This window comes from Triturus cristatus, chromosome 5_2, assembly GCF_964204655.1.
Source record: "Triturus cristatus chromosome 5_2, aTriCri1.1, whole genome shotgun sequence".
Lineage (NCBI taxonomy): Eukaryota > Metazoa > Chordata > Amphibia > Caudata > Salamandridae > Triturus > Triturus cristatus.
In genome coordinates, this window is record NC_140588.1 from 759,521,486 (window position 1) to 759,548,643 (window position 27,158).

Sequence of the window (27,158 nt, forward strand, 5' to 3'; positions counted from 1 at the left end):
TCCCACGGGAGCCGGTCACCATTTCCTCTGAGTAACAGTCCTGCTGAAGTGTATTGTCAAAAGCTATCTTACCCATGACATTTTGCATAGCTTCACTTGCAGGATCTTCAGCGACTACCTGAATCCATTATACTTTGGTTCAAGTAGTGACATTTTGCCAAAAATTACTTCATGATTTTTTTTTTCATGGAATGAATCCATCTGTTCAACATCAGCACATTGACATGGGGGTTCTCTGGAGTTTTCCCTGCTAGTTTGTTTCCCGGCTATGCCGCAGCCATAGTGCCCTCCAGAGTCTTGCAGAGAGCTGAGGTCAGGGCAGCTAGCTGGTCAACATTCTAATTGGGGTATGTAGAATCATTTGCTTGACCCTGGCCTACATTATGCATTCTTAAATTCTTTCTAGGTGTGGAATTTCTGTAGCCCAACTCCAGAGACACGGAGTTTCCATTAGGGACAAGAAATGTTAGTCAATTTTGCTTGTCCGATAAATAGGCCTTAATGCGAACCTGGAAAGGGCTGAAGTATACTGGTACTCCTTGCCAGTAAGGTAGATGGTCAGGTCCATAGCTATGTGGAATATGTGAAGACCTGTTTTTGGTCAGGTACGCATGACTGCACTGTAAGTTGGGTATACATGTGAGAACTCTTAGTCTTTTGATGGGTAGCACATTTGTTTCTGCTGATGCTCACAGGCCAGCAGGGGTTTAGTTCAGGTGCACATCTGCTTTGCTGCTATTGATCTAGTGAGTTGGACGTAGGTTGAGTAGTATCATCTAGTTATTGTGTTATATTTATATACTTTCTGCTATTTTTATTTTTTTTAATCAGTTTGCTTATTTAATTCTGGGTGGATTTGTTTTGTTTTTCAGAACTGCAGTTTAGAACACTTGTTACTTTATAAAGTTAAACATCTTGTCTTGCTTCATTTTATTTCTTCACTGTTCGACTTCTATGGATTTGTTTTAACTGGACCTTCTACAGTTGTTAAGAGGGTGTTCGTCCTTTCAGGCCCCCTTGGACTCTTTATGGGCCTTTATCAAAGCCTAAATGTAAAACGCACACTGGCTCAATGCTCCCTTGGATCACGGACATATTCCTTCTAACTGAAGAGTGAGAACTCCACCCCCTATTCACATCTTGCTTAGATCTGTTGTCTGGTAATCAGGTCATCTTTTTAGGGTTTATGTAAGCCTTGTCTTGGAGGCCTTCTAGTGACTTGGGTGAGAGACCTATTGTTGTGTAAATGGATGTGTCTGCTAATGTTATGCTGTTGGCTGTGTGGCCCCCACTTAAGTATACTGAATTAGAGTAAGAGGAAAGCCGTGTATGTGCTTGTCCCCTTCTTCCTCTAAGGAGGTTTGGCTGATCTTCTTGGGTGGATAAGATCACTCTTCTCCGGCATCCTTGTGTTCTTTGCGATGGCAAATAGTAGTTTCTGGGTAGGGGAGTCCTTCCTCGTCTGTTGAGGAAACAGCAAGGTATTTGCTACCCTCTGAATTCAAGGTAGTATTGGATGGTTCTCACCTTGAGCATGTAAGAGTTCCATAGCTTTACAATCTTTATGGGTAAAGATGTTACATCAATTCTATTCCTTCTTGTAGGAGGGTGCAGTCAGTTGAGGTGCCACTTTACAGGGAATGGCTATTATCTGCCAATATCTTAACAGTTTAATTTAGATGAACAAATCACACCTGTATGAACGCCTTTGTGGGGAAACCAGAGTAATTTGAAAGTAAAGCTTCAGGCCAGGGTTAGCCAATGGTGTGCATGGACAGCTGTTGAGATATGGTTCCATAGATGACGACGTGGTAGGAGTTGTCTTGCAGCCACATTTTGGATTATCCCCTAGGTTTATCACTTCACTCTGTTTCTGGTGGTGGGCCTAGTTCTTGGGGGGGGAAAAATGGTTGTTGGCTGGCAGTTTTTCCATTCGCTGCAGTTAAGGAACACTTTTGAAAGAGTTCAGTTCAATTCGCATCAACTGTTCAATTCGCATCAACTGTATGTTTGTGACTGACCGTATGGTATGCATTCTGTTTCTGTGCTGCTTAGACTCTCTTCAGACTGAACATGTGTGATTTATAGACCGCTTGTAGGGAGTCAACAAAAGAGGGTGTTGAAGGGTTGTGAATCAAGATGTATATTGAGCGTATGTACGTCTGCATGCGTATTATGCTGCTTAGGTGAATGGCTAGGTCTAGTGTAAGCAGAGACCTTTTGTTTGGTTTCCAAAACTATTTGTATAATGTGACTATGTGCTATCAGCCAGTTCTTTTCATCCATTGGTGTGCTGTGAAGTCATTGACATGTTTCTTGCACTCACCATAGCCCGAGGCAATGGGTCAGCCCACTTCAGCCATTGGCTAACTGTTTTATATATAGCATTCTTGATTATTTTAACAGAACATGTAAACTTGGCAGTTCAGACTATTCCCTGCCTACCCACCACTGCAGACTTTTCTGCTTTAACAGTGCTATCTATATCTCACTGGAGAGCGCTTTCACATAATCCATATTTATTATAGGGATATTTTAATACAGAAAAAACTGAAATGTTTGTAGAGAAGGCAATACACACAACCGTATACAGACCTAGGTGGCATTTTGTGCAACCCATTACTCCATTATACAGATGTACATGCATATGAATACCCTGTTTTACTTTCAGGGCTAGACGTTTGGGTATTTCATGGGGTCTCTCGTCAGGTTTATTTGATTATCTTTACTCCCTCTTTCCATGTCTCTAGTCTGTTAAGTTTGGATGTTCTCATAGACTTAAATGATAGGATAGCCATCTCTGCTGATGACTAGCGAACCCTGTTTGCTATCAATGTTTTTATCGGGGAAGGTGCTGTCTAATGCATTGCTTGTGTATGCTTGGCCAGGATTAGCATCTAGTTGACAAAGCTAATTTGTTACTGCCCCTCCTTTCGAAACACTCAGGAAACACACCTCCGGCAACACGGACATTGGGTTGTCTATGACTGTATTTATACAAGATGCCATTTCTAGCCAGTACTTCTATAAGACAGTGCACTCCCACGCCATATGGTGGAGATCAGAATTGGATGAAAAGCACCTTGGAGACTATCCAGTTCCTCTACCTAAGACCCTTCGTATACTATTAAGCTTGAGGTCGACTTTAAGGAAATGAAAAGTAATCCATTTGAATCTCCTTGTCTGGAGACCTGGGCAGACAACTCCACAGTAATACTACAGTGTTTATCGTTTAACTGTGTCTAAGGAGTCCTTCCATCATGCCCTCAGCCCTGTAAGTGGTTGTCCAAGAGACTCTTATCATTTGACTATAGAGCTGTGACACAACTTTGCACCCTGTTCCCTCTTAGGATAGTGTACAACACTTTTTGTGTTGGCGGCTCGATATTGCTCCTGCCGCACATCGTTGTAATGTCTTAACTCAGCATTACAAAGGTGACCTGGTGGAATTCTCCTATTCAGACGCCCCTTTTGCAGCAAATTGCAGTTGCACTGCTAGGTATCAATAATCTTAGTTAGGTACACTCAACCCTCCTCTCCTTTGTGGAAGCGTCATGCTATTGAACGTCAACCTTCTCCTTCCCCCTTTCCAGAGTAAATTAGTTGACAACAAATCTAGTTCTTGGAATGGTGAACAGGGAAATTTCAGTGGTATATTGAAGAAGTAGAGCTATCGAAGTACCATAATCAATTTGGACAGCACTATGTTACCAATCAGTGCAGCCATTGGGTGACGTTGACACTCTGAGTGATGGAATTCTGCTCTTTAACAAGGAGCACACCTTCAGGCATAGTAGTTCGTTTTAGTGTCAGCTTACTGTAGAATGTGCTTTTTAGAAACTAAAAAATATTTTTGCTTTTACCCAATGTTTTTTATATCAAGGAGGGCCTAGCACCTCCCTCTCCCCTCCCACCCCCCCCCCCCCACCCCCAAAATAAAGTTTTGAAACCACAATGTCAAAACAAAATGGTTATTGATGGCAAACGTCGGGGAGACAAAGCCAGACTAATTGTCCTTGGCAAGGCTTGTTTTCTTTTTTGAAATATTGGAATAAAGGTATGCACCACTCAGTAAAAACTGCACTGTGATTAACTGTTTACTTTTGCGAAGAGCAAAATAGGATGGTTCTGACTTAGCACTGACGAGCCCGCTGAAATCCAGGTGTTTCCAGCCTGTTCAATGATGGAGGTGGACTTGTCAATAGTGGAGTTGTTTTCTACCAAGGAAATTTGAGTGACAACACAAACGGAACACACGTTATCTCTGCTACATATAGGATGTCACTTGAAACCCCAAGCTGGAAAACATTTATGTTGTGTATGGGGTGGAGGAATCGTGAGGAGCCATGCACATTGCGGCTTCACTTTTCACTTAAGTGCTGGGTTTCTACCATTCACCCCACCACCCTCTGGCAAGCCCTTTCTTTGTATCCCCAATTAAAATGTGTACCTGGTGCTCTGCCCCTCGTCTCCTTCACTCCCAGGAGAATCTTCCCCTTAGCACAATGCCCCAAAAAAGCTGGCTTCCTGTTGATAGTGGGATCACTCACTCACTCAAAAAACATAACTGGTATTCCGCCAGCCTCCCTGTCCTCCCTCAGCAGTACCCTCAACCTCTGCCCACACAAAAACACTTGGCCTCCAGCACCATTCCCTACCACCATGCCCTCCTTTCCTATGACCACTACCCAAATCAGAGCTGTCCATCTCAATGTAAGAGGTAGAGCCGGGCTGATGGTCTGAGGGCCGATAGTCCACATGGCCTGCCCCTGACCGTCAGTCTGCAGAGATCAGTGACTGACGGGGACAGGGGAGGCAGCAGTTGGGTGCAAAGGAGCACCACCTGTTATTCCTCCAGCTTTATCATGTTTGCGGTGACCCGGAGTAGAGGGTGCATTGGTTTTCTGATAGAGCCTGGTTTTGCTGCTTTGATGTTAGAGCACTGAGTAATTGAAGTTGAAACTGATTATTCACAAGGTCTTGCATAGACGTCAATATCTGCTGGGCCATAGCTGGCTTTTAAACGGAAATGTAAACAGCAGGTTTTTCTTTTGTCGCTAGGAGAACTTCGATTGTTTGTTAAAAAAAAAAGTGTATATATATATATATTTTTTTTATTGTCGTTTTTCCAGGTATTTTTAAAGTTTGAAGATGGCTGCCACTACCCATATTAACAAAGATGAGCTGGAAGAGCTGCGAGAGGCTTTTTCAAAAGTTGGTAAGTACCGTAGTTATTTATACTACTTTGATAGAAGCCTTGTTCTCATGCTTCCATCTAATGGTAACTGGGACTGTTTACAAGTAATAAACAGGATTCCGTAGAGCATGCATGTAGATTTAAAGTGATAGAATGTGGTCGTATTCAGTTGGTGTATTTTAGTTTCTGAACAAGTGTGTTTCAGAGTTTTACAAGAATAGTACAAGTGGTGTATAATCATGTAAATGTTATAAGTTGTTTAACTGCTGTTCATTTAAATATAAATGATGCATTTGGATTGGCCAAATGTTTAAAATGTTATAATTCATCATCTTGTTAGTGAGCATGGCGCCTAAATTAAAATCTTCAAGAATGCTTATCAAGAAAAAGGATTTGTTGTGCTTCTGCCGTGTCAACAATGGTGACCTCTGCAAGTTGGATCCCAAACTAGAGCACACTACATGCGTAGACTGAGACAGTAGGAGACATACTTGAAGATCATCAAACACGTCACAACGTTTTCCAATATACCCGCGTCTTTATTAAACTATGGGAATTGCCCCATCGTTGTTTGGAAACATGAATGGTGCTTCTCAACTCTCTGCCACCTCTTGGCAACTGTTCTGTACTAAGATAATACTCTCACTGGTACCGATTGCTGTGGCTAAGGGTGACATTTCTTAAATTTGATAGACTGCCTCAACATCTCAGAAGGCGCAAGTTACTGCCAAGCCAGAGTGGCCATTAGACTGCCTTCTCCTGTTAGCAACTTGTGTGATGGTGCTCCACTTAAGCAACATCCATCCTTTGAGTGGGTGCAGCCTTAACTGAGATAAATAAATAACCAAACTGGATAGTGCAAGACTGGGAGAAACAGGGAAAAATAGAAAATACGATATTCGGAAACTTGAGAACCAGAATAGATGAAAAGGAGAGGTATTTAATAGTAAGGCATTCCAAGAAACGTTCGCCTAGCAAACCCAAAGCCTCCATTTTCAGGAACCAAACACTGTATACCTGAACGAGGACAGGGAAACATTGCATTCTGTACATGAGTGTATGCAAGAAAAGACTTGCCAGTACCTCTGAACATAAGGTTAGCATATTTCAATCATTGGATTATAATCATTAGTATCTTCAAGTCCTAGTTCTCACATGACTATAGTTCAACGGAATGCAAGGGTGGAAGTAATAAAGTGAACAAACTGTTCAGTGGCCTGTGTTAATGTGCATAGTAATAAGAAATGCAAAATAAGCAAATAAGACTTAATATCTGATATTAGCAACATCAAATAATTCGTTCATGAATGTAAAAATAATAAGGTTGACAGACTTATGACGAAGAGATAGTAGACGTTTCGACCCAAGGATCAGAAATCAAACCGGGTCATCAGAGCTGCAGATTTTTACTGCTAAGTTGCCACCATTCTAGTCAATATGTAGTAATTGGGAGACGTAGACCTTCATCACAAGCAGAACTGATATATATATATAGCACATATTTAAAAAAAACATTAATTGTGCAGTCTGCAGCCCCAACAAAGAGGGCACCTGCTATGAAAACATGGAGAGGGAGAAGTCACCTTGTATAAATCGAACCTTCGCAATCCATAATGCTTACGTTGGCAATGTAGGGAATGTGTAGAGTGCTACTGCAAATCCCGGAAAGAGGTGATTGAAGGATGTATTCCGTTAGAAAACACAATATGCCACAACTATATTGGGTAGCCTTATGTCATGGTTTAGAAATATATGAAGAAAATAGGGTTATAATTTACTATACGAAGGAGTCTGATCCACTATCCTAGAGATGTGGGAGGGCAGGATGACTTTACATGGAGGAGGGTAAGGTTAGAAAAGGTGAAGGTAAGACCTACTTAAGGACCAATTAAAAAGGACACTATCCAGGAAAAGACCAATTCAGAAAAGAGATGAGCATTATCAGAACGTGTGCTCACCTATGTATGGAAGAAGGATGCTGTTTTGCTCGAAGGAGGTCATTCTGTAAGGAACCACAACAGTTTACCAAAGTTTTTGGTAACGGTGCTGAGCAGGGTGGGGATAGAATAGGAATCAATGAGCCCCGTGCACTGAAAAGCAGATTGCAGCAGTGAAAACACTGACATGGATGGTAATCCCACATATATGGCACCAAAACGGAGTGGTGTTTCAAAAGATTGCTAGGACCTTCAAGTTTGAGAGTAAAGATGGCAGGGCGCAGTACGTTCTCCACATGAGTTACCCCACTGAATTTGTTTTTTATAAAGCAGCATTCTTGATAATCGCACACTGTAGTCTGTAAGAATTATACAGGAAACAAAATATTCTTTGCAAAAGAGGTATTTATATTTTGTTATTCCAAAACTGTTGATTTAATGGATTTAACTTGCTAAATAGGAAGTTTTTTGGTCCTTTTCTTCAAAATTCAAACATTTATCAATGTGTCTTCCAGAATTAACTTCAAGCAGCAGAGCTCAATCTTTGTTTTGACAGCTGGCTGCATTTCACAGATTATCCGGCTTTTTCAAGGCTGAATACGCTTGTTTTGGCTACCACAATATGTGGTCTGTATAGATCCCTGATTCCAACAAAAGTGTCTTAATCTTGTTTAAATAGGTAGATGATCCCTGTTATGTAAATAGTAGACCTCTTTGATTTGTTGCTATCTGTAGCCACTTTAAAGAGAACATGTGTCAGCGCTCTCTTCTTAGTTACAACACTTATCATGGGTGCCTAATCCATAACTGTCCTTCATTACCTGCCTGTTTATGCTGAAAATTAAATCTGCTCTCCACATGGGCCAGTGTATCACTCTTCCATCCTTCTTCCCTTCTCCTCACTCTACCAAGAACGAGGAGATTATATAGACAAAACCCAAAGTGTACTGTCTTTTTCTACATTCACCATACAGGTTAGGAAGGAATGGATGATGCGCTCTTTCTGAGATTCTCTGGAGTCAAGAAAGGTAAGGTGGTGACCAAGTGTCCAATTTCTTGCTCGAATGCCCTTTGCATAAAGATGGATCATGCTTTGGCCAAGAAAGGTGCCCTCTCCTGGCTTGCATTGCTCACTCCATGAGGTCCCTTGTTGATTCTACTCCTCTTACCAATGGCGGATATGTGCCTGGCAGGCACTTGGTTCTCCTTGTTTACCTTTGCAATTTTTTTTTTTATGTATAACCGGTGTGTAGTGATGGATAGTGACATGACTATCTTGCATGACTTCCTTGGTAACGAGCACTACTCATTCCGACCTCTGGAGGTGGAAGAGTCCGGGACGGAGAAGTTTGGGTAGAATTGAGGTACTGCTCTGTGCCTTATTTATAAGGTGAGCAATCTGCAGGAAGAAGTTTCCATACCACCCTCCGTCTCCTCATATAGTGCTGATCATAATAATACTCCTTAGTATGCAGTGATATCTATGAGATTGTCGTTCATGGTTCCTCTATCAATGACTTGGTTAGACGCAGGAAAAATGCAAAAACTGATGCTATCGTGGCAGACGGTGTTATACTGTGATATCACATTATTGGCAAATCTGAATATGAAGCTAGGTGCTGCCACCTAGCCATGCTGGTGATCTCTTGCTAAGGGAAAGTTTTTCAGATCCGGTCTGCTGCCTGGAGGATCTTCATAAGTTGAGGAATCTACAGGAAGATGTTGAATCCCCTATAAGTATTGTTACAAGAGAAACATTATGTTTCTTCTAGTCTATTACTTTACACTGAGGCGAGTAATTTATGGAGAGAACTGCTTTTGTAATTGTTATAACGTGTCCCTCATCATGGCACATAAAACATTCAGCGAAAGTTTGATCAGAAGAGCCTGTTAATTGGAGATAGTTATTAGCATGGAGCCCTGTTCAGGGATTTAGTAATGGACCAGTGATTGAAGTTTGGGTCGGTAGGAGAGAGAAAATGTGTGCATATTGTACAAGCCCTTTACGATCAATAGATAGTATTGTAAAGTAACTAGTATAGCAGTAGAACTTTAGAATATGTTTCTGATTACAACATTACTTGAATCTTCATAGACCACTCATTATTGCAGCATGAAGTGGCAAATGTAACTGCACCATAAGTAGAAATTTTGTGGCGCAGATAGTTTTTTACGACACTTTTGCAGTGCTTTGCTGACCCATGTGTGGTTGTTCGATCCCTGGAAACACTGAGGAGCCAGTTAATCCAGTTCGTTTTTGCTTGGCCCCTCACCTACTCTCCCACCTTCTGTTGTCCTTGTTGCTTGCCGCCTGCTTGTTGTCTGTGATGACCTTCTCACTATCCCCCCTCAGTCCGTTTTGCTGTTCTCTCCTGTCCTCCCTTCGGAGTCTGTGTTACCCCCACACATGCCCCCCCATGTTGCCTCCCGCTCCTCACAGTATTGAAAAAAATCTGTCAAGCCACTGCTTTTTTGTTCTTTTTAAAAATAACTTTTACCAGGCTGCGTGGCAGCAGCACTGCTGTACATACTGGCTAAAAAAACACATTAACAAACACAATAGCTCTCGTCTGGTATGTGAGACCTATTGGCTTTGTCAGTGCTTCTTAACTTGGCCTTTGGGTAGGCATTGATTTATTTTAGTGCTGTTACAAACGTACATTTTCAGCACAGGCATAGCCTTCGTTAATAATTTGCTTTGCTCCACAAGTAAAGTCTCTTCTAAGTCCAGTTTGCCTTCCCTTTCAACAATTCTGCCCACTTTTTGCTGATAACAGAAACTGGGCCACGCTGTGTTAAACAAAAATACAGAATCCTCGATTTTGAAATATGAAGATCATTTTGGATGTGAATTTTGGGATGGGATTTTAATTTTAGACGTTACTTAATTGAGAGGACATTTCTGAGGAATTATGCACACATGTTGAGCTTTATCAGCGCAGTACATCCCAGTGGGTAAACCAGGCGTGGGGCTTGGATGCAAGAGCAGAGATGAGTCGCGGCAGACGTCCACGCACTCTCCTCCAGGCCATTCCCGTGGTGTAGAAGAAAGGAAGGAAGTCATACCTCGTCCTGCTGAATGCACCCCTGACGCTTATCACTGCCCTCTCCTCACACCCTATCCTGACTACCTGGACAGACCGTAGCAAAAATGCTGCGGGTAAAGGAGAAACCGCACTTTTATGCCCGCGCAAAGGCTTCACTGAAGACAGCAGAGGAACTTAATGATGTGCAATTTATCCGAGCCACCGACCATGCGTCTTTTTTTTTTACACTACAGAAATAATATTACAAACACAACTGGGGGAAAAAAGCTATTGGATGCTGTTTTTCACGGCAAGTTAGTTTACAAGGGCATCGCAGGACTTCACAAATATTGTCAACATGTTGTTAGTCGCCATATGATGGTGGGTCTGCCCATTACCACAATACTTGGAGCTTCGTTGACCGTTCATTAAGAGAGAGTTGGTTATTCACGGATGCTTACTGCAGGTGTTTGACGTGACCAGGCATGAGCAGGAGAGTCCAGAACCAGTTGATATTTGCTGCAGGTGAACTCCTTTTTTGTGTTTTTTTGAACCAAGGTTCAGCATGAAGGATTGTATAGTGGAACGAGGACAATGGCTTACCGCCTTGAAGGTCTTGACATGTTGCTTTTTTGACAGAGATTGGTGTAGTGATGAATGTTGGCTTTCTTTTTAATGTAATAGATTTTGTGGACATTTATGGTTTTGACAAGCCCACCTTTCTTTTTATGGCTTTGATATGGTCTGGGGAGTAGGCATTTCTGAGTAATATAAAAACAAGGGGACAACCAACCAAGCCTTTAGTAGGCTTGTATCTTCTGACCGTAGTAGTGGTATTGCTGTCATGGCCTTTGTACCACTTTTGATGAGGTAGGATTTGGTTCAGTGGCTGCTCAGGTTACCATGAGTAATATCTAGAAACAACCTGCCGTTTTTAGCACCATCACCTCTAAGAAAGGTATCCGCAGCAAATGTGCAATAAGTTTAGCAAGGGCTCCCAGAGCTACCAAAATACAACTGAAGGAATGGTTCAAATAAATCATGAACTACAAGGTTGGGCTGCTGTGGCTGGAAAACACAGCTACGACAGCAGATGAAGTTGAAGAGTGATGTAGGAAATCCTAAAATTGGTAAGAACCGTTGTGAGAAGTTGACTTGGCATATGCTGGTCACTAGTTATAGTGGCCACCTTGCACCAGTCCAATTCGACTCTTATGGTAGATAGGTTTAAGACCACCTTTTAAAGAAAGCGATCCTAGTGGTAGCTGTGGAGAGCAGCCTTCAGGCTAAGTCTCTGAGGAATGTAAAGCAGCTTGTTTTACCTTATAATCTCTTGAATTACCAAATGAAAGGACACCACACAGGTGTGTGTATGTGTATGTATATGTGTGTGTATATATATATATATATATATATATATATATATATATATATATATATATATGTAAATCCAAAGATGCGGCACTCAGGGAAGAGATTTTTCAAAAGTGAATTTATTTGCCAAACAGCTCCACCAACGCGTTTCAGCCAACAAGGCCTTGGTCACGGTCAGTGAGTCCTTTCTCTATTGCACCTTATATACATCCACTAGATCGTAATGTTGCATTGTGGGTGATGTAGTGCATTTAAAAACCAAAAGTGTGTATAGATCCAGAAGGGTACTCAAATTCGACTGTTAAATAACAGGAAAAGAGAATTTCAACTGAGTTACGGTCTAGTACCAGACATTTCATATAAGTTTGAATTATAGTGCTAGTAGAAAAACGATAAGTGACATTACTATCATGATATCTGACAGTGTAGATTACATGCTCAAGTAATTGTATAGTACAATTATTATATAAGTGGCATAATTAATGTAAAATGCAAAGGTTTCAAAGTCCTATGTTTTCTAGGGCGGAAGTAGAAAAAGGAGGAACACAAACAAGAAGAGAAAGCAAGTTAGTTGAGAGAGTAGAGGTCCCAATCAGGTTCATCGGAGATCAACAACTTCATCATGTAACGGGACTTTATTCCAGGTGTACATAAAGTTCTTCGTCATTATTCATGCCTCGCGGGTTCTTCGTTTTGAGTTTAATTATGTAGCGTGATTCAAGTTGGCGAAGTTTCCTGATTCTATTGCCACCTCGCTCATTCACTGGGATGGTGTCAATCCCATAGTAACACATTGATCTCCAGTCCCCCTTCTGGCAGAGTATCATGTGTTTAGCAGTTGCGTAGGCGATGTCTTTATTTTTCACTGCTCGAATGTGTTCAAGAATACGCTTTTTTAGTGGGCAGATGGTGCTCCCCACATATTGCTGTCCACAGGTGCATTCAATGACGTAGATCACGAATTTGGTGTTGCAAGTTATTCTTGTCCTTATTGTTACAATGTTTCCGTTAGGCTCTGTAATAGTTCTTGTGTTTTTGCCAATCTTGCATGCCTTGCACGAATTGCATTTAGTAAACCCATTTTGTTTTTCCGTTAGCCAAGTTGTTTCTTCTTTTTGTACAAAATGGCTTTTGACAAGCATATCCCTGAGAGATTTGGTTTTCCTGTATGTAACAGTTGGTTTGGTGCCAACTAGTTTTCCTATGTCTGGATCTTTCATGATTAGGTGCCAATGTTTTCTGATTTTGCCCATGATGGTGCTGCTTTCTTTACTGTAGGTAGTTACAAATCTCGGTATTTGTTTTTCATCTTCAGGTATTGGTGTCATTTTGGGTATTAGGGTCTCTGCTCGGCTCTTTTTGTCAATTCTTTTTTTGTTTTTCTTGAGAGTGGGTTCTGAGTAACCTCTTTCTCTGAACCTTTCCATGGATTCGTGAATTTTGTCTTCGGCATCTTCTGGTTTAGAGCAGTTCCGTTTTAATCGCATAAATTCCCCATAGGGAATACTGTCCAGAAGGGGCTTGGGGTGGAAGCTGGTTCCGTGCAGGATACGGTTTGTTGCTGTTTCCTTTCTGTATAATGTAGAGTGAATCTGATCGTTCTCAATGTAGATCAGAGTGTCCAGGAAAGGGATTTCGGACCTGCTCATACTGTATGTAAAGGATAGGCCGATTTCATTGTTGTTCAGTTTCTCAAAATACTTTTTGAAATCTTCATCTGTGCCATTCCAAATTAAAAACAGATCGTCGATGTAACGAACCCATAAAACAGTCTTTTCTAGTTCTTCCTGGTTGTCAAGATTCCACGCAATAGTTTTCTCCCACCATCCCATGGTGATATTGGCGTAGTTTACAGAGAAGGAAATGCCCATGGCTGTTCCGCACATTTGTTTGAACAGTTCCTTATTGAAACAAAAAATGTTGTTCGTAAGACACATTTCGATCATGCTGAGAAGCATTTGAGTGTGTTTTTTTCGTGATTTTCCTTTGTCTCAAAAAGTAATTGCATGCTTCCAGACCCACCTCATGTCGTATAGATGTGTATAATGAAACCGCATCTATGGTGATTAGCAGAAACTGATTGTTCCAGGATATCCCATTCAAGACACGCAGGAAGTCTCCGGTGTCCCTAATGTAGGAGCTCATGCTGCGGGCTATTGGAGCAAGGAAGTGGTCCACATATTCTGATACGTTCTCAAACATAGAGTCACATGAGGACACGATCGGTCTGCCCGGTGGATGGTGTAGGGTTTTGTGGATTTTAGGCAGAAAGTATATAGTAGGAATAGTAGGGAATTCGTTCGTCATGAATTTCAATTCCTCTGCGCTAATTAGGTTTTCGTTGTGCCATTTGGTTAGTTTTTCATTAAGGTTCTTAATCATTGTGTTCATTGGATTAGTAGTAATCCTGTTGTAATTTGAGGTATTGTTCAATTGTCTGTATGCTTCGTTCAGGTAATCTTCAGTGTTTAGAAGTACTGTATTGCCGCCTTTATCCGCCGGTTTTATTATCAGATTTTTATTTTGCATCAGGTTTTTGATTGCTTCTCGTTCTTTTTTGCTCATGTTCTCTCTGTTTGTAACATTTCTGGTAGTTGTAATTTTATCCAGTTCTTCAATTACTGCCTCGCTAAATTGGTCGAAGCGATTTCCAGGTGGTAAGACAGGGCAATACTTTGATTTCTTCTTAAGTCCGCTGTCTGGTCTTTTGTCTGTTTCTATTGCCAGGTGTTCAAGAAGTTGTTCCTCAGTCATCTCATCATCATTTAGGTCAAATAAGAGATCAAAGATATTTTTTAAATCAGTTGCTTGGTCAATACTTAGCATGGGTTCCTGGTTTGGAGGAGATTCATCATTAGATATCTGTACGTTCATCATCTCTTTGGAGGCTTTGTTTGCGTGGATTTTAGCAAGTTTCAGTTTACGAATATATTTATACAGATCTATCCTCACTTGAGTATGGTCAAAATGACTTTCTGGGCAGAAAGATAATCCTTTGTTTAGTGCGGATTCTTCTTCAGGTGTGAGTACATGTTTAGAAAGGTTAATGATCAACCAAGCAACTGATTTAAAAAATATCTTTGATCTCTTATTTGACCTAAATGATGATGAGATGACTGAGGAACAACTTCTTGAACACCTGGCAATAGAAACAGACAAAAGACCAGACAGCGGACTTAAGAAGAAATCAAAGTATTGCCCTGTCTTACCACCTGGAAATCGCTTCGACCAATTTAGCGAGGCAGTAATTGAAGAACTGGATAAAATTACAACTACCAGAAATGTTACAAACAGAGAGAACATGAGCAAAAAAGAACGAGAAGCAATCAAAAACCTGATGCAAAATAAAAATCTGATAATAAAACCGGCGGATAAAGGCGGCAATACAGTACTTCTAAACACTGAAGATTACCTGAACGAAGCATACAGACAATTGAACAATACCTCAAATTACAACAGGATTACTACTAATCCAATGAACACAATGATTAAGAACCTTAATGAAAAACTAACCAAATGGCACAACGAAAACCTAATTAGCGCAGAGGAATTGAAATTCATGACGAACGAATTCCCTACTATTCCTACTATATACTTTCTGCCTAAAATCCACAAAACCCTACACCATCCACCGGGCAGACCGATCGTGTCCTCATGTGACTCTATGTTTGAGAACGTATCAGAATATGTGGACCACTTCCTTGCTCCAATAGCCCGCAGCATGAGCTCCTACATTAGGGACACCGGAGACTTCCTGCGTGTCTTGAATGGGATATCCTGGAACAATCAGTTTCTGCTAATCACCATAGATGCGGTTTCATTATACACATCTATACGACATGAGGTGGGTCTGGAAGCATGCAATTACTTTTTGAGACAAAGGAAAATCACGGAAAAAAAACACACTCAAATGCTTCTCAGCATGATCGAAATGTGTCTTACGAACAACATTTTTTGTTTCAATAAGGAACTGTTCAAACAAATGTGCGGAACAGCCATGGGCATTTCCTTCTCTGTAAACTACGCCAATATCACCATGGGATGGTGGGAGAAAACTATTGCGTGGAATCTTGACAACCAGGAAGAACTAGAAAAGACTGTTTTATGGGTTCGTTACATCGACGATCTGTTTTTAATTTGGAATGGCACAGATGAAGATTTCAAAAAGTATTTTGAGAAACTGAACAACAATGAAATCGGCCTATCCTTTACATACAGTATGAGCAGGTCCGAAATCCCTTTCCTGGACACTCTGATCTACATTGAGAACGATCAGATTCACTCTACATTATACAGAAAGGAAACAGCAACAAACAGTATCCTGCACGGAACCAGCTTCCACCCCAAGCCCCTTCTGGACAGTATTCCCTATGGGGAATTTATGCGATTAAAACGGAACTGCTCTAAACCAGAAGATGCCGAAGACAAAATTCACGAATCCATGGAAAGGTTCAGAGAAAGAGGTTACTCAGAACCCACTCTCAAGAAAAACAAAAAAAGAATTGACAAAAAGAGCCGAGCAGAGACCCTAATACCCAAAATGACACCAATACCTGAAGATGAAAAACAAATACCGAGATTTGTAACTACCTACAGTAAAGAAAGCAGCACCATCATGGGCAAAATCAGAAAACATTGGCACCTAATCATGAAAGATCCAGACATAGGAAAACTAGTTGGCACCAAACCAACTGTTACATACAGGAAAACCAAATCTCTCAGGGATATGCTTGTCAAAAGCCATTTTGTACAAAAAGAAGAAACAACTTGGCTAACGGAAAAACAAAATGGGTTTACTAAATGCAATTCGTGCAAGGCATGCAAGATTGGCAAAAACACAAGAACTATTACAGAGCCTAACGGAAACATTGTAACAATAAGGACAAGAATAACTTGCAACACCAAATTCGTGATCTACGTCATTGAATGCACCTGTGGACAGCAATATGTGGGGAGCACCATCTGCCCACTAAAAAAGCGTATTCTTGAACACATTCGAGCAGTGAAAAATAAAGACATCGCCTACGCAACTGCTAAACACATGATACTCTGCCAGAAGGGGGACTGGAGATCAATGTGTTACTATGGGATTGACACCATCCCAGTGAATGAGCGAGGTGGCAATAGAATCAGGAAACTTCGCCAACTTGAATCACGCTACATAATTAAACTCAAAACGAAGAACCCGCGAGGCATGAATAATGACGAAGAACTTTATGTACACCTGGAATAAAGTCCCGTTACATGATGAAGTTGTTGATCTCCGATGAACCTGATTGGGACCTCTACTCTCTCAACTAACTTGCTTTCTCTTCTTGTTTGTGTTCCTCCTTTTTCTACTTCCGCCCTAGAAAACATAGGACTTTGAAACCTTTGCATTTTACATTAATTATGCCACTTATATAATAATTGTACTATACAATTACTTGAGCATGTAATCTACACTGTCAGATATCATGATAGTAATGTCACTTATCGTTTTTCTACTAGCACTATAATTCAAACTTATATGAAATGTCTGGTACTAGACCGTAACTCAGTTGAAATTCTCTTTTCCTGTTATTTAACAGTCGAATTTGAGTACCCTTCTGGATCTATACACACTTTTGGTTTTTAAATGCACTACATCACCCACAATGCAACATTACGATCTAGTGGATGTATATAAGGTGCAATAGAGAAAGGACTCACTGACCGTGACCAAGGCCTTGTTGGCTGAAACGCGTTGGTGGAGCTGTTTGGCAAATAAATTCACTTTTGAAAAATCTCTTCCCTGAGTGCCGCATCTTTGGATTTACGTTTGAATTTTGGGGCCTGGATCCGGCCCGTATGCAGAGCACCCGCTGCCAGTGTGCCCCGGAATTTTGGGTCCCTTTGTTTTGGCGATATATATATATATATATATATATTTATTTCTAGACACACTCTACTAATCTCTTTGAGATTAGATGTCAGGAACACGTTCAAATATCAACGTTTTACAATAAGTTAAGCACAAATATGGCTGGGGCCCTAGGGGCGTACCAGACCATATACTAACAAAGAGGTTTAGGAAAGTAGACTTGCAGAGGGACAAGGCCTAGGGCCTGTAGAATCGCTGGGGCTTCACTAATCCACCCAAGGTGTTAAGTAAAGGACCCACAGGAGACGCGTGCAGTGTGAGAACACAGCCGCGGGTCCCCTATTGGTTTAAATGGAGCAAGTCGTGGTTGGATATTTAACGTTTTAGGGTACTACAATCAAGCCACTTACAAGGTAAGTAATTCGAGGGCCAACACACACTGGCACCGGAGTGCACGAGTTACCTCACCCAGGGAAGCCGGGTGCATAGGTGTGTCTTGGTGTTGGGTCGCGTCGCAGTTTTCTATGGAAGCCACAGAAGATTTGCTGCTTGTGAAGACTGAAGAAGGGTCCGGTGGAATCCAAGGCTGGATTCAGGATGAAGATGACCTGAAAGCAGAAGGGACAGTGTTCAGACACTTGTCAGTGACCCGGGGCCAGGAAGATGGATGCCCATGGAAGTCTGGTGATTTCAGGTGATCATGGGTGTTTTTACTCTTCGCCCACGAGGGCCAGGAGGCATCGACTATGACCAGCAGCTGGATTCGGAGTGTCCCACGACGTCTGCAGCTTACTGAGGTGTTGGCAACCGGATTGGAGCCAATAAGCCTTGGCAACAGCAAGTCTTGTGGAAAGTGAAGAAAGTCAGCGGTGCAGACCAGCAAAGTCTGAGGGACTCCCCCAACGAGGGTAAGTGAGGGCAGGCCTGGAGCAACCAGGGGAGCCCTTTGGTTGGATCAGAAAGTCTTCAGGGGACCCACAAGCCAACGGGCAAGGGATCGCGAAGACTCCTCGTGAGGAAATGCTTTACAGGAGCCCACGGTCACTCGGGACGGAGTAGGCCTCTGATTTTCGGTGCACAACCTGCTGGAGGCTTGTGCCACAAATGGTCCAATGCACAAGTTCGTAGAACGTAGTGAAGGGGTTGCACTCGACACTAGTGCACGGTACCCGGGTATTGCTGTTCCTCTTCACTCGTGGGGTCCACTCGCCTCAGCTCTGCTGGGGACTCACAATGGCCATGGAGAAGTCAGGAAATCCACTTCTGGGGCTGCAGGGACTTCGGACTCCGGCGGGGGCGGGAATGTTTGCGACCGTTGATTAGCGTTTTTGGTGCCTGCCAAGCAGGGGAGTCACTCCTTGACTCCAAGGGAGATTATTCTGTCTTCCAAAGGTAGTGGAACGTCGAAGGGCCAGGATTCTTCTTGTAAAGCGTCATCCAGGGATATCTAGTTTGCAATGGCAAGGGTTCCCTATCTTATACTAAAAGAAAGGGAGGGACTAGCTTTATGACCACTCCTCTGGGAGGGTCAGGGTAGGGGGTGGTTATACCCACTTCTCTTTGTCCATTTTCGCGCCAGAGCAGGGACAGGTAGCCCCTGAACCGGTTTGAGCTGGCATATGCACAGAGGAGCCTACTGCTCCCCCAGTGCAGGACTTCAAAGCACTCTAGGAGTGCACCCACCCAGCCCCAATACACTAAATCCTGTATGGAAGGTGGTTACACCTCCCTGTGACAGGATGCCTTTTGTTGGGCCTCCTCCTCTGCGAGTTTCAGTCAGCAGCAGGAGGGCAGCCCAGTGTCTGTGCTGGTGGCATCCATTTTGTGATGTCGGGGCTCTTTCAGATTTCTACTGTTACCACAGTTGGTACATGCCGTCCCCTCTAGAAGGGTGGGATCATACTCCCACACCAGTTACTGCTGTGGGGGTATGATTCCAAGTTGTTTGACACCAAACACAACGTTTTGATGCAGTCATTCCAAAGTTAGCATTTACCGTTGGGTTATAATGCACTTAAGAGTATATGGTTTAACCGCATCCACAAACAGTCACAGAGAATAGACTCTGCCAGCTGCAGAGGGGTCCTGCTCATGCAGAGGCACCCCCTCGCATTGTGAACCAAGCACCCTGCCCTCAGGATTGATAGGGCCTGCCTTAGGGGTGACTGGTAGGTTTATATGTGTGTATGGTGAGATATAGGAACCAATACCTCAGTGAGGAGTGCTAACACTACCTCACCCAGGCTGCAGTAGCTGGCCTGTGGTGTCAGATTTAGTCTGCTTCCCCGGGGTGGCATAATACATGCTTCAGCCCCTGGTAGGCCTGTGAAGTACCTATGCCCTTGGTACCTAAGGTACCATATACTAGGGGCTCATAAGGTACCACAGTATCCAATCACTAGTGCATCTGGTATGCCCACCATGTCATTTAAGGGAGTAAGCAGATAGGCTGGGGTCCTGGATAGCAGGATCCCAGCCAGACTAGTCAAAAACCATTCAAACACCAGGAAAAAGTGGGAGCAACCATGCAGTCAGATTCCACCTTCCTACAACCGTGTAATAGAAGTAGCACATCATGATGAATAGCTAAATGATTGGCTGAATTTAAGACCACGATGTTAATCTTCAGCCATCAAGTTACAGTTGTCCATGTCCCCTTCATCCTTGTATCAAAACCCTGAAAGAGATAGCGGCGATTCTCTTCAAGCATGACTACTGAATAACTCAGGAACTGATAGGGTTTTTTAATTTATTTATAGGGTGACTGGGTGGAGGATGGGGACTGTGGGTCCAATTTATCTTTTTCCTCATCTGCAATCCCCTTCTCATTCTAAGCTTTCCCTTCACGACTTCCCAAACCCCTACTTCTTTGATTAATTACCACCTCAGTACCCCAACCTTCTGCAGCTGGTCTTCAGCAACCGCCACCACTGTCTACTCCATGAACTGCTTTGATACTGTTCCCAAACCTGCAACTTCTATTTCTAGATGACTTGCAAGTTTCAAGTATTTTATTTCAAGCTTTGGAATTCATGCAAGATTCCCAGGAGAAATAGTATTTAAAAAAGGCAATAATAACAAGCATCACAGAGCATACCATTTTTATTTAGCAGCATTGATAACAATATAAGAAACCTGCAAAAAGGTTACAAATATACACTATACATTTCATTACATGGGGCAATACAATGGGTGTCTGGCAAGTAAAATTAACTCCTATTCAATACAAAGTTAAAAAACCTGTTTAAAAGACCATAAACATGCCTGGTTTAACTCAAACATGTGTAATGCAAAAAAAAATCCCTATAAAATAGACTTTTCTTTTTTTACTTTAAATATATCAAAACACAAAGTCTTAATAAATTCACATCACTTCTCAAAAGCAGATAAACCCAACATATCACTGCCACTTGTCTTTGTACAAAGGCACTCTTTAACCCATATTCTAATCTTCTACTCGGGGTCACCCCTAGTGTTTTTAAACTACAGAGCTTCCGCAAACTTTTCCCTTCATTTTTTTCTAAGAAACAGAAATCCATCACTCCAGTTAATCCTATAGCATACAATAGGGATGTTTGCCTGACTGAGGAAAATGCCTTAGACCAACCACTTTATAAAAAGTCCTTAACTCGGTATCCTAATATTTGGCCTTACAGAGGTAATGAGAGAGGTGTTCATTGTTGTTCAGACATAATTTAACCCAAAAACGGTTACGACCTGACTACCTCCAATTTTTCTTTCCCGATGGAACCAACTATGATTAGGATATTTATGGATCTTAGAGTTTTTGAAAATCCAAATGTTACTTTTGGGAACATTTATTTGTAGAAAATATGTATTAAAAAACTGCTGTAGAGATGCCAGACCCCTATTCGAGCACTTAGAAGTTAAATCAAAAATCACAATGTTGTCTGCAAGTGACAGACAAAACACGGGGCAAAACCCCCCCCCCCCCCCCGCAATTTTCGGAAAATCGCCAGAGCTGTTACCCAAATGGGAAGGCAAGTCCGTGACGTAAAGAGAAAATAAAATGGGTGCAAGGAGATAGCGTGTTTCAAAGCGTTTCCATTTGGAAATTACACACGATAATGCCCCTTCCATCAATGCACTTGACAGTAGGTAGCAGAGTGTAAAGCTTCAATTAAGTGTAACCTAGTCCTGGGCATAACCAGTCCATGCAGTTTATCCACAGCGTTGGATGGTCAACTCTGTGAAAATAAATCGATAAAAGCTTTCTGTGATGAGTTGAAAGCTGTGATGTGCATCGTTTTTTCCTAAAGCCAGATTGCTCTGCCGATATAATCATTTCCTCCTCTACCCAGGGGTGCAGGTGCTCCAATTTGCTTTTAGCAAAACTTTTGCCTACATCATCTAGTAATGCAATTTGCCGGTAATTGTTTGGCATATTGTGGGGTGCCTTCTTATACAACAAAACTAAAACACTCTCGTTCCAAGATGGGGGACTATGGTGTTAGAAGTAGCAATGTTCAAAATCGGGTGCGAAAATGATCCCCCAAAGTATGGCTTCTCTTTTTTTATGATGAATATTAGGACTTCATCCGGACTCGTCACACCTCAGTTACTCATTGATCAGATGAAGTCATCAATCTGTTCCCCTGAAGGGGACTGGGGCATAGGGCTCCAACTAGATTTTTGGATAGGGGGGGGGGGGAATATTCCATACAGGAATTTTCCCAGTGATTAGTCGCATATAACTGTTTAATATATTTGCTCTATACTACTAGGAATGGGATGTGACCTCCCTCTCGACTCACTACATTTGGAAATTATCTTACAGAATTTTCTTATATCCATACGTAAGACTGTCTCTTTAAGATGTGTTTACGATAATATTCGTGCTTTTTAAGACCCACCTTTAATAGTCCGTCTTCTCTTTAGGAGAGTTATTAGTTTACCTCTTTCAACCAAGAAAGAGATAGTTTGGTTCAGATTAATCCATTTATCTCTTAATTCATGAATGAGTGGTTGTTGTGGATGTCTAAGCTGAGTATGCTTATGCCCTTGAGAATCGCCACTCACAAACTGTTTCTTAAAATAGGTGAACTGAAGGATTACATCTGAATTCCAGATTTCCTTATTACCAATTGTAGTTCCCAGTATTCTGTTTTAGCTTTTCAATCATAACTGGAAGAGGTGTGGCGCAGTGGCCAGGGTGCCTGACTCTGGACCACGGGGTTCACGGTTCGATCCCCGGCGGCACATTAACCCAGTTCCATGTGACTCTGGGCAATAGCTCGCTTAATCTTCCCGAATGCCCCCAGCGCCGGGACACCTCTTCGGAGGTAGCTGTGCGCTTTACAAATGCTGGTATTTAATTTAATTTCAAACGAGTTCTACCAGAATACTGCTCAAAGCTTGTTATAAACCCATTCTAGTTTCATGGATCCACTTCTGGAGAAGAAACTCTATCCAGATAGGAATTTGTGATCGCTGAGAATACGATCAATGATATGCATTTCAGAGATATATTAAAAATTGTATAAGAAGAAATAAGATAGTCTATTATAGATCACCCAGTAGTTGCTTTGAATATAGTGAGCGGGAGAATCGAAATCAGTTGTGTTCACTATCAAGCAATCAGTTTTCCTAAGCAGACCCAGAATTAACCATATTCTTTGACACGTTTTATTTTTGCTGAGAAACGGGCTGGGGCAATTTTTAATGCATTTTCTCTGTCTAAGGCCTATAGATTAATTGTGTGTTTAGATACTTTACAGTTAGGGCCACCAACTAATAGAACCTACTCTTTTTCGGCAGAATGTCTCTTTTTTTTCCCCCCACCTTTATTCGGTTGTCCTGTAGTGATGTCAGGAATACACCCTTTATTTTTAAAAATAGGGAATACATCGTTTATAGGACAAGAGCCCCGATTGGTGTGACCCGATCTGTGGGTTTCATGAGGTGGATGAAAAATATTGCTTAGGAATAGATCAGTCTATTGTCACTCTTAAATTATTATTTTTATATTTCTTGCATTGAGGTTTACCATCTTGTATGCCATATTCTGTCTTAACCTGGGAGCATCGGTGCTGTGTACTCGCATCAGAGCTAAGTGAATTATCAGACCCCTTCATTTAATGCCAGACAATCCTGTTTTACACCGTCCTCTCCTTTTTTTTTTTTATTGTTTTTTTTTAATCCACCAATAGATTAAGTAATAGTCAAATGCAAATCTTGAATGAGATTCGAATTTGTTACTGATCCCCCCCCCCCTTCCAAGCAAGGCTAGAGTGGATGACTACATTCTTTCCAAACCTTTAAGAGATTCAAAGTATTGAACAGAAGTTCCTGAAGGGTTGCATGTTTAGATGTAAATCTGGAGGGGCCAATGTTTCTGGTGCTGGAAGTAACTTCTCACTATGGGGTGCTTCTTAAGAGCTTCAACATAGATTTTGGGGTATTACACAAGGGAGTGTCGGGAAGATTTTATCTCACCATCGCTTTATCTGACAGCATCTGGTAATGTAAAATCCCCATTGAGAGAAATCGGATCCACGTCCTCCTCCAACTGTGCGGGTCTTCCTTGTGAACGCACTGGATTGGTATAGGAAACAATCTTTGCCAAACTCTTTCCTGAGGAGTTTGGTAGAAAACTCTCCTGGCTGATTGGTTGTTGATCATCAACATGGTTAACAACATCCTACTTTTGAAATGAGGATTGGATTAAGACTTTTAATCGCGTTTAAATGGATGGAATTTTTCATGAGCAGATTTGATTTTGTCTTTTTACAGGCTCTTATGGGAATCATTCTTAATGATCGCAGTTTCACTATTGGGATATTTGATATGATATGCAACCAAACAGAGTGGAATAAATTCCTCCAGTAGCCTTAAGGCTGCTCCTTTTGTACCAGGCTGCCCACTACAACATCGGGGACCCTGAGACCTCTGGGTAGGGTTTCCTGCTACTTATTTAAAGGAAAGGATGATTGGGACCAAGGAAAGGGCAGTTCTGGAAGTCACCACTGGTTTATTTTAGGCAATTAAAATAAGGAAAAATCTGGGAGAAATTGACTGTATACTCTTCTCGGGACCTTCACTCACCAGGTCTTTGCACGAAGCCTAACAGCACTTCACACAGAACTTGAACATTCAGATGTTCACACAGGAACTGCGTCCGCGAAAACTCCTTAAAATCCTTTAAGATGTGCTTCTGATTTCTCCCCCTGTCACTTCCTGAAGATCTCGTATCCTCCGCTGGTGCGCAGAGTATCAATCAATTTCTGTGCTTTTATACAGGAGGTAGAAGGGGGGCCGAAATCCAAGTTGCAAATTCAAATCCTGTGGCTTATCCAAAAGCAGTGGGGGAACCCTACCTGGAGCACAAGCTTCACCAGACCTAGTCTGGTGGCTTGTGCGCTAAACTCCTGGGGGTTCCACCCTTTGTCCAAGGTCTAACACCTGGGACTCACTGCTACTTGGAGGCAGATTGATGTTGGGCTGCCCGTGAACACAAAGTGGGAGGCAGGTTCAAAAGTCCTCACTGCCTCCCTACCTCTCCACTCAAGGTGTGCGTTTGCTGAACGAGACTCCAAGCCAATCAAGCCCGGGACATACCACACTGCTCTGCCATGTTGATCAATCAAACCCGGCAAGTGAAGCACACCAACTACTTGCCTTGTTGGCTCTCCCCCTGGCTTTGTGACTGCGGGTTACCCAGGCGGCTGTGGGAGCTATGAAAGCTGTGAAAAACCACACAGTGAGAGTCATGCACTCACTCGCTCTGTCATCCGCGGAAAGCAGGAACATGCCTTTCCTCTTATCCGTTATGAACAACCTATCCGGAGTCTAATATAGAATGACTAAAGTCCAGAGCCAAAGTTTGTTGATCGTTAATGGAGTCATCTAAGTGAACCTCCATGGAGGTGAGTGGGTGGTCTGAAACGTTTGCATACTAATGTCTATGCTCTCATGATTGTGGGCAGGGTGGATAGTAAACATATGAGTCCAGGTCCCAGGCTGATCGAAATATGCAATCAACAGCATTTAATGGATTAACTTTAAGAGACATTTATATTTGCATTTTTATTTCGCTTACTGAGATACATCTTTAACCAAAAATGTAAGTTTAGAGGGAATGCAAAAATATTGTAACTTTTGTTATTGCCATAAATGTGCAAGTATGCTGTGTACACCATGGATGAGTACCTCTTGCCCCCCGCCCCCCCTCGGTCAATTGAGGCTGAGGAAGAGGTTGGTCAATTACTTTAACAAAGTTTTTTTATTACAACAGATTTGTATTCCAGTAATCCATTTAGAACTTCAGGAGCTAAGATGCTCTGCTTTGCTGTGTCAGTTATACATGTTTGTAAATCTTTAGAGGTATACTCAGAAAATGTTTGAAGCTCCATCACAAGTAGTCAGGTTTATAAAGTGCTGATGTGTCTAGCTTGTACTTTTTTGTTTGTTGATTTTCTCTACAATAGCCATCATATACATTATTTGTGGCATTAGCCTGAAAGCAAGAAGAGAATGCTAGCATTGGATCAATTTATAGAAAGGTCCCACTCTTAGGAGTCCAGAACACCACAGAACGCATGTTGCATGTGCTACCCAAATTCACCATAAAAGAACTTGTTAGGGTTTCAGAGTACCCCTTAATCAGATGAACGTAGCCCAGCTGCCCTCTTGTCTCCCCTAGTGCTTCCCGTGATGGAAACACCTGATATGGAATAAGCCTCAAGCACCTGGAAGATTGCAGCAGTAAATCACATATGACCACAGGATGTAATACCTGAAGAAACGAGTCAGATGCACACACTTCTAAGCACAAATAATTGCACAGCAGAGGGCCTGCATTTGACCCAAGGGCTTGATGCCAGAGCAGGCGGTCAGTTGCATTATTCTGATAAAACCCAAACAATGCCTAGTAGTAAGCGTCCCTCTAGAGCTTCACTTTATTGCACACACTGCACAGTATAAAGCATGCCATGTACCTAATGCAAATTAAATTTTAGCACAGAGCTGTAAGATGTGGCTGCTATTCCTGGCCATTGTTAATTAAACTTAAACGGTTCCTGATTATCAAAAAGGAGCACTGCAAGATTTGGCAATCAGAACTTGCTTCAACATTTGGCGAGCCAAATAGGAGTTGATGACAGCAGATAGCCAGACTGCAGCCGGGAGACAAGAGGATCAAGCCGCCTGAGCCCACTCTGCGTGCAGTTTGGAAGTAAGACGCCGCGATTAGGTTTTCTTTTTAAACAATATGAACAGCATAATGTGGCAAACAGAAGCGGTAAGCATAGGAATAGCTTCACCCAGCACTCTGATACAAGTGTCCTGAAGGTATTTTGTTTTTATATAATTTTTTACTACTCACCCAGCACTCCTGATCAGGGTGGCCTGGAGGTATGCGGGTCTCAACCTCGTATTTTTTAGTTAACCCCAAGCTTGGTGCAGAAGGTTTTCTTAACTTCCCCCTTTATCTGGAAGGATTGTTGAGCGAGGGGAAAAAACAAGCATTTGCAATGCAATAGGTCTCGCATTATAAAAGTGTGAGCAGTTGGCATTGCTAATAATAATGCAACACTAGCTATTGGCATTGTAAGTGATAATGGCATTTATTTATGTGTTTGTTTTATAAAATAGATAAAAAAGGCATTGTCATGAACAATGCCAATAGCTTAAACTTTTGCAAATGCGAGACCTATTGCATTGCAAATGCTTGTTCTACTATGGTTTGTGTCAACCTGTTTCGGTCACTAGTTTGTGGTCAGTAGGTCTGCAGCTGGTGATGCCTGGCTGTGTTGGGATGTTCG

The 27,158-nt window shown here is 42.0% G+C and overlaps 1 protein-coding gene across 1 annotated transcript in view; it reads left to right on the plus strand.

Annotated features, from left to right (window-relative positions):
- LOC146829232 (plastin-3) overlaps positions 1 to 27,158 on the plus strand; it is a 409,189-nt gene that overhangs the window by 120,083 nt on the left and 261,948 nt on the right. Inside the window, exon 2 of the mRNA XM_085607861.1 lies at positions 5,133 to 5,218. Coding sequence (XP_085463987.1) covers positions 5,152 to 5,218 — 67 coding nt within the window. The 5' untranslated portion in view covers positions 5,133 to 5,151. The remainder of the gene's footprint in view (positions 1 to 5,132; positions 5,219 to 27,158) is intronic.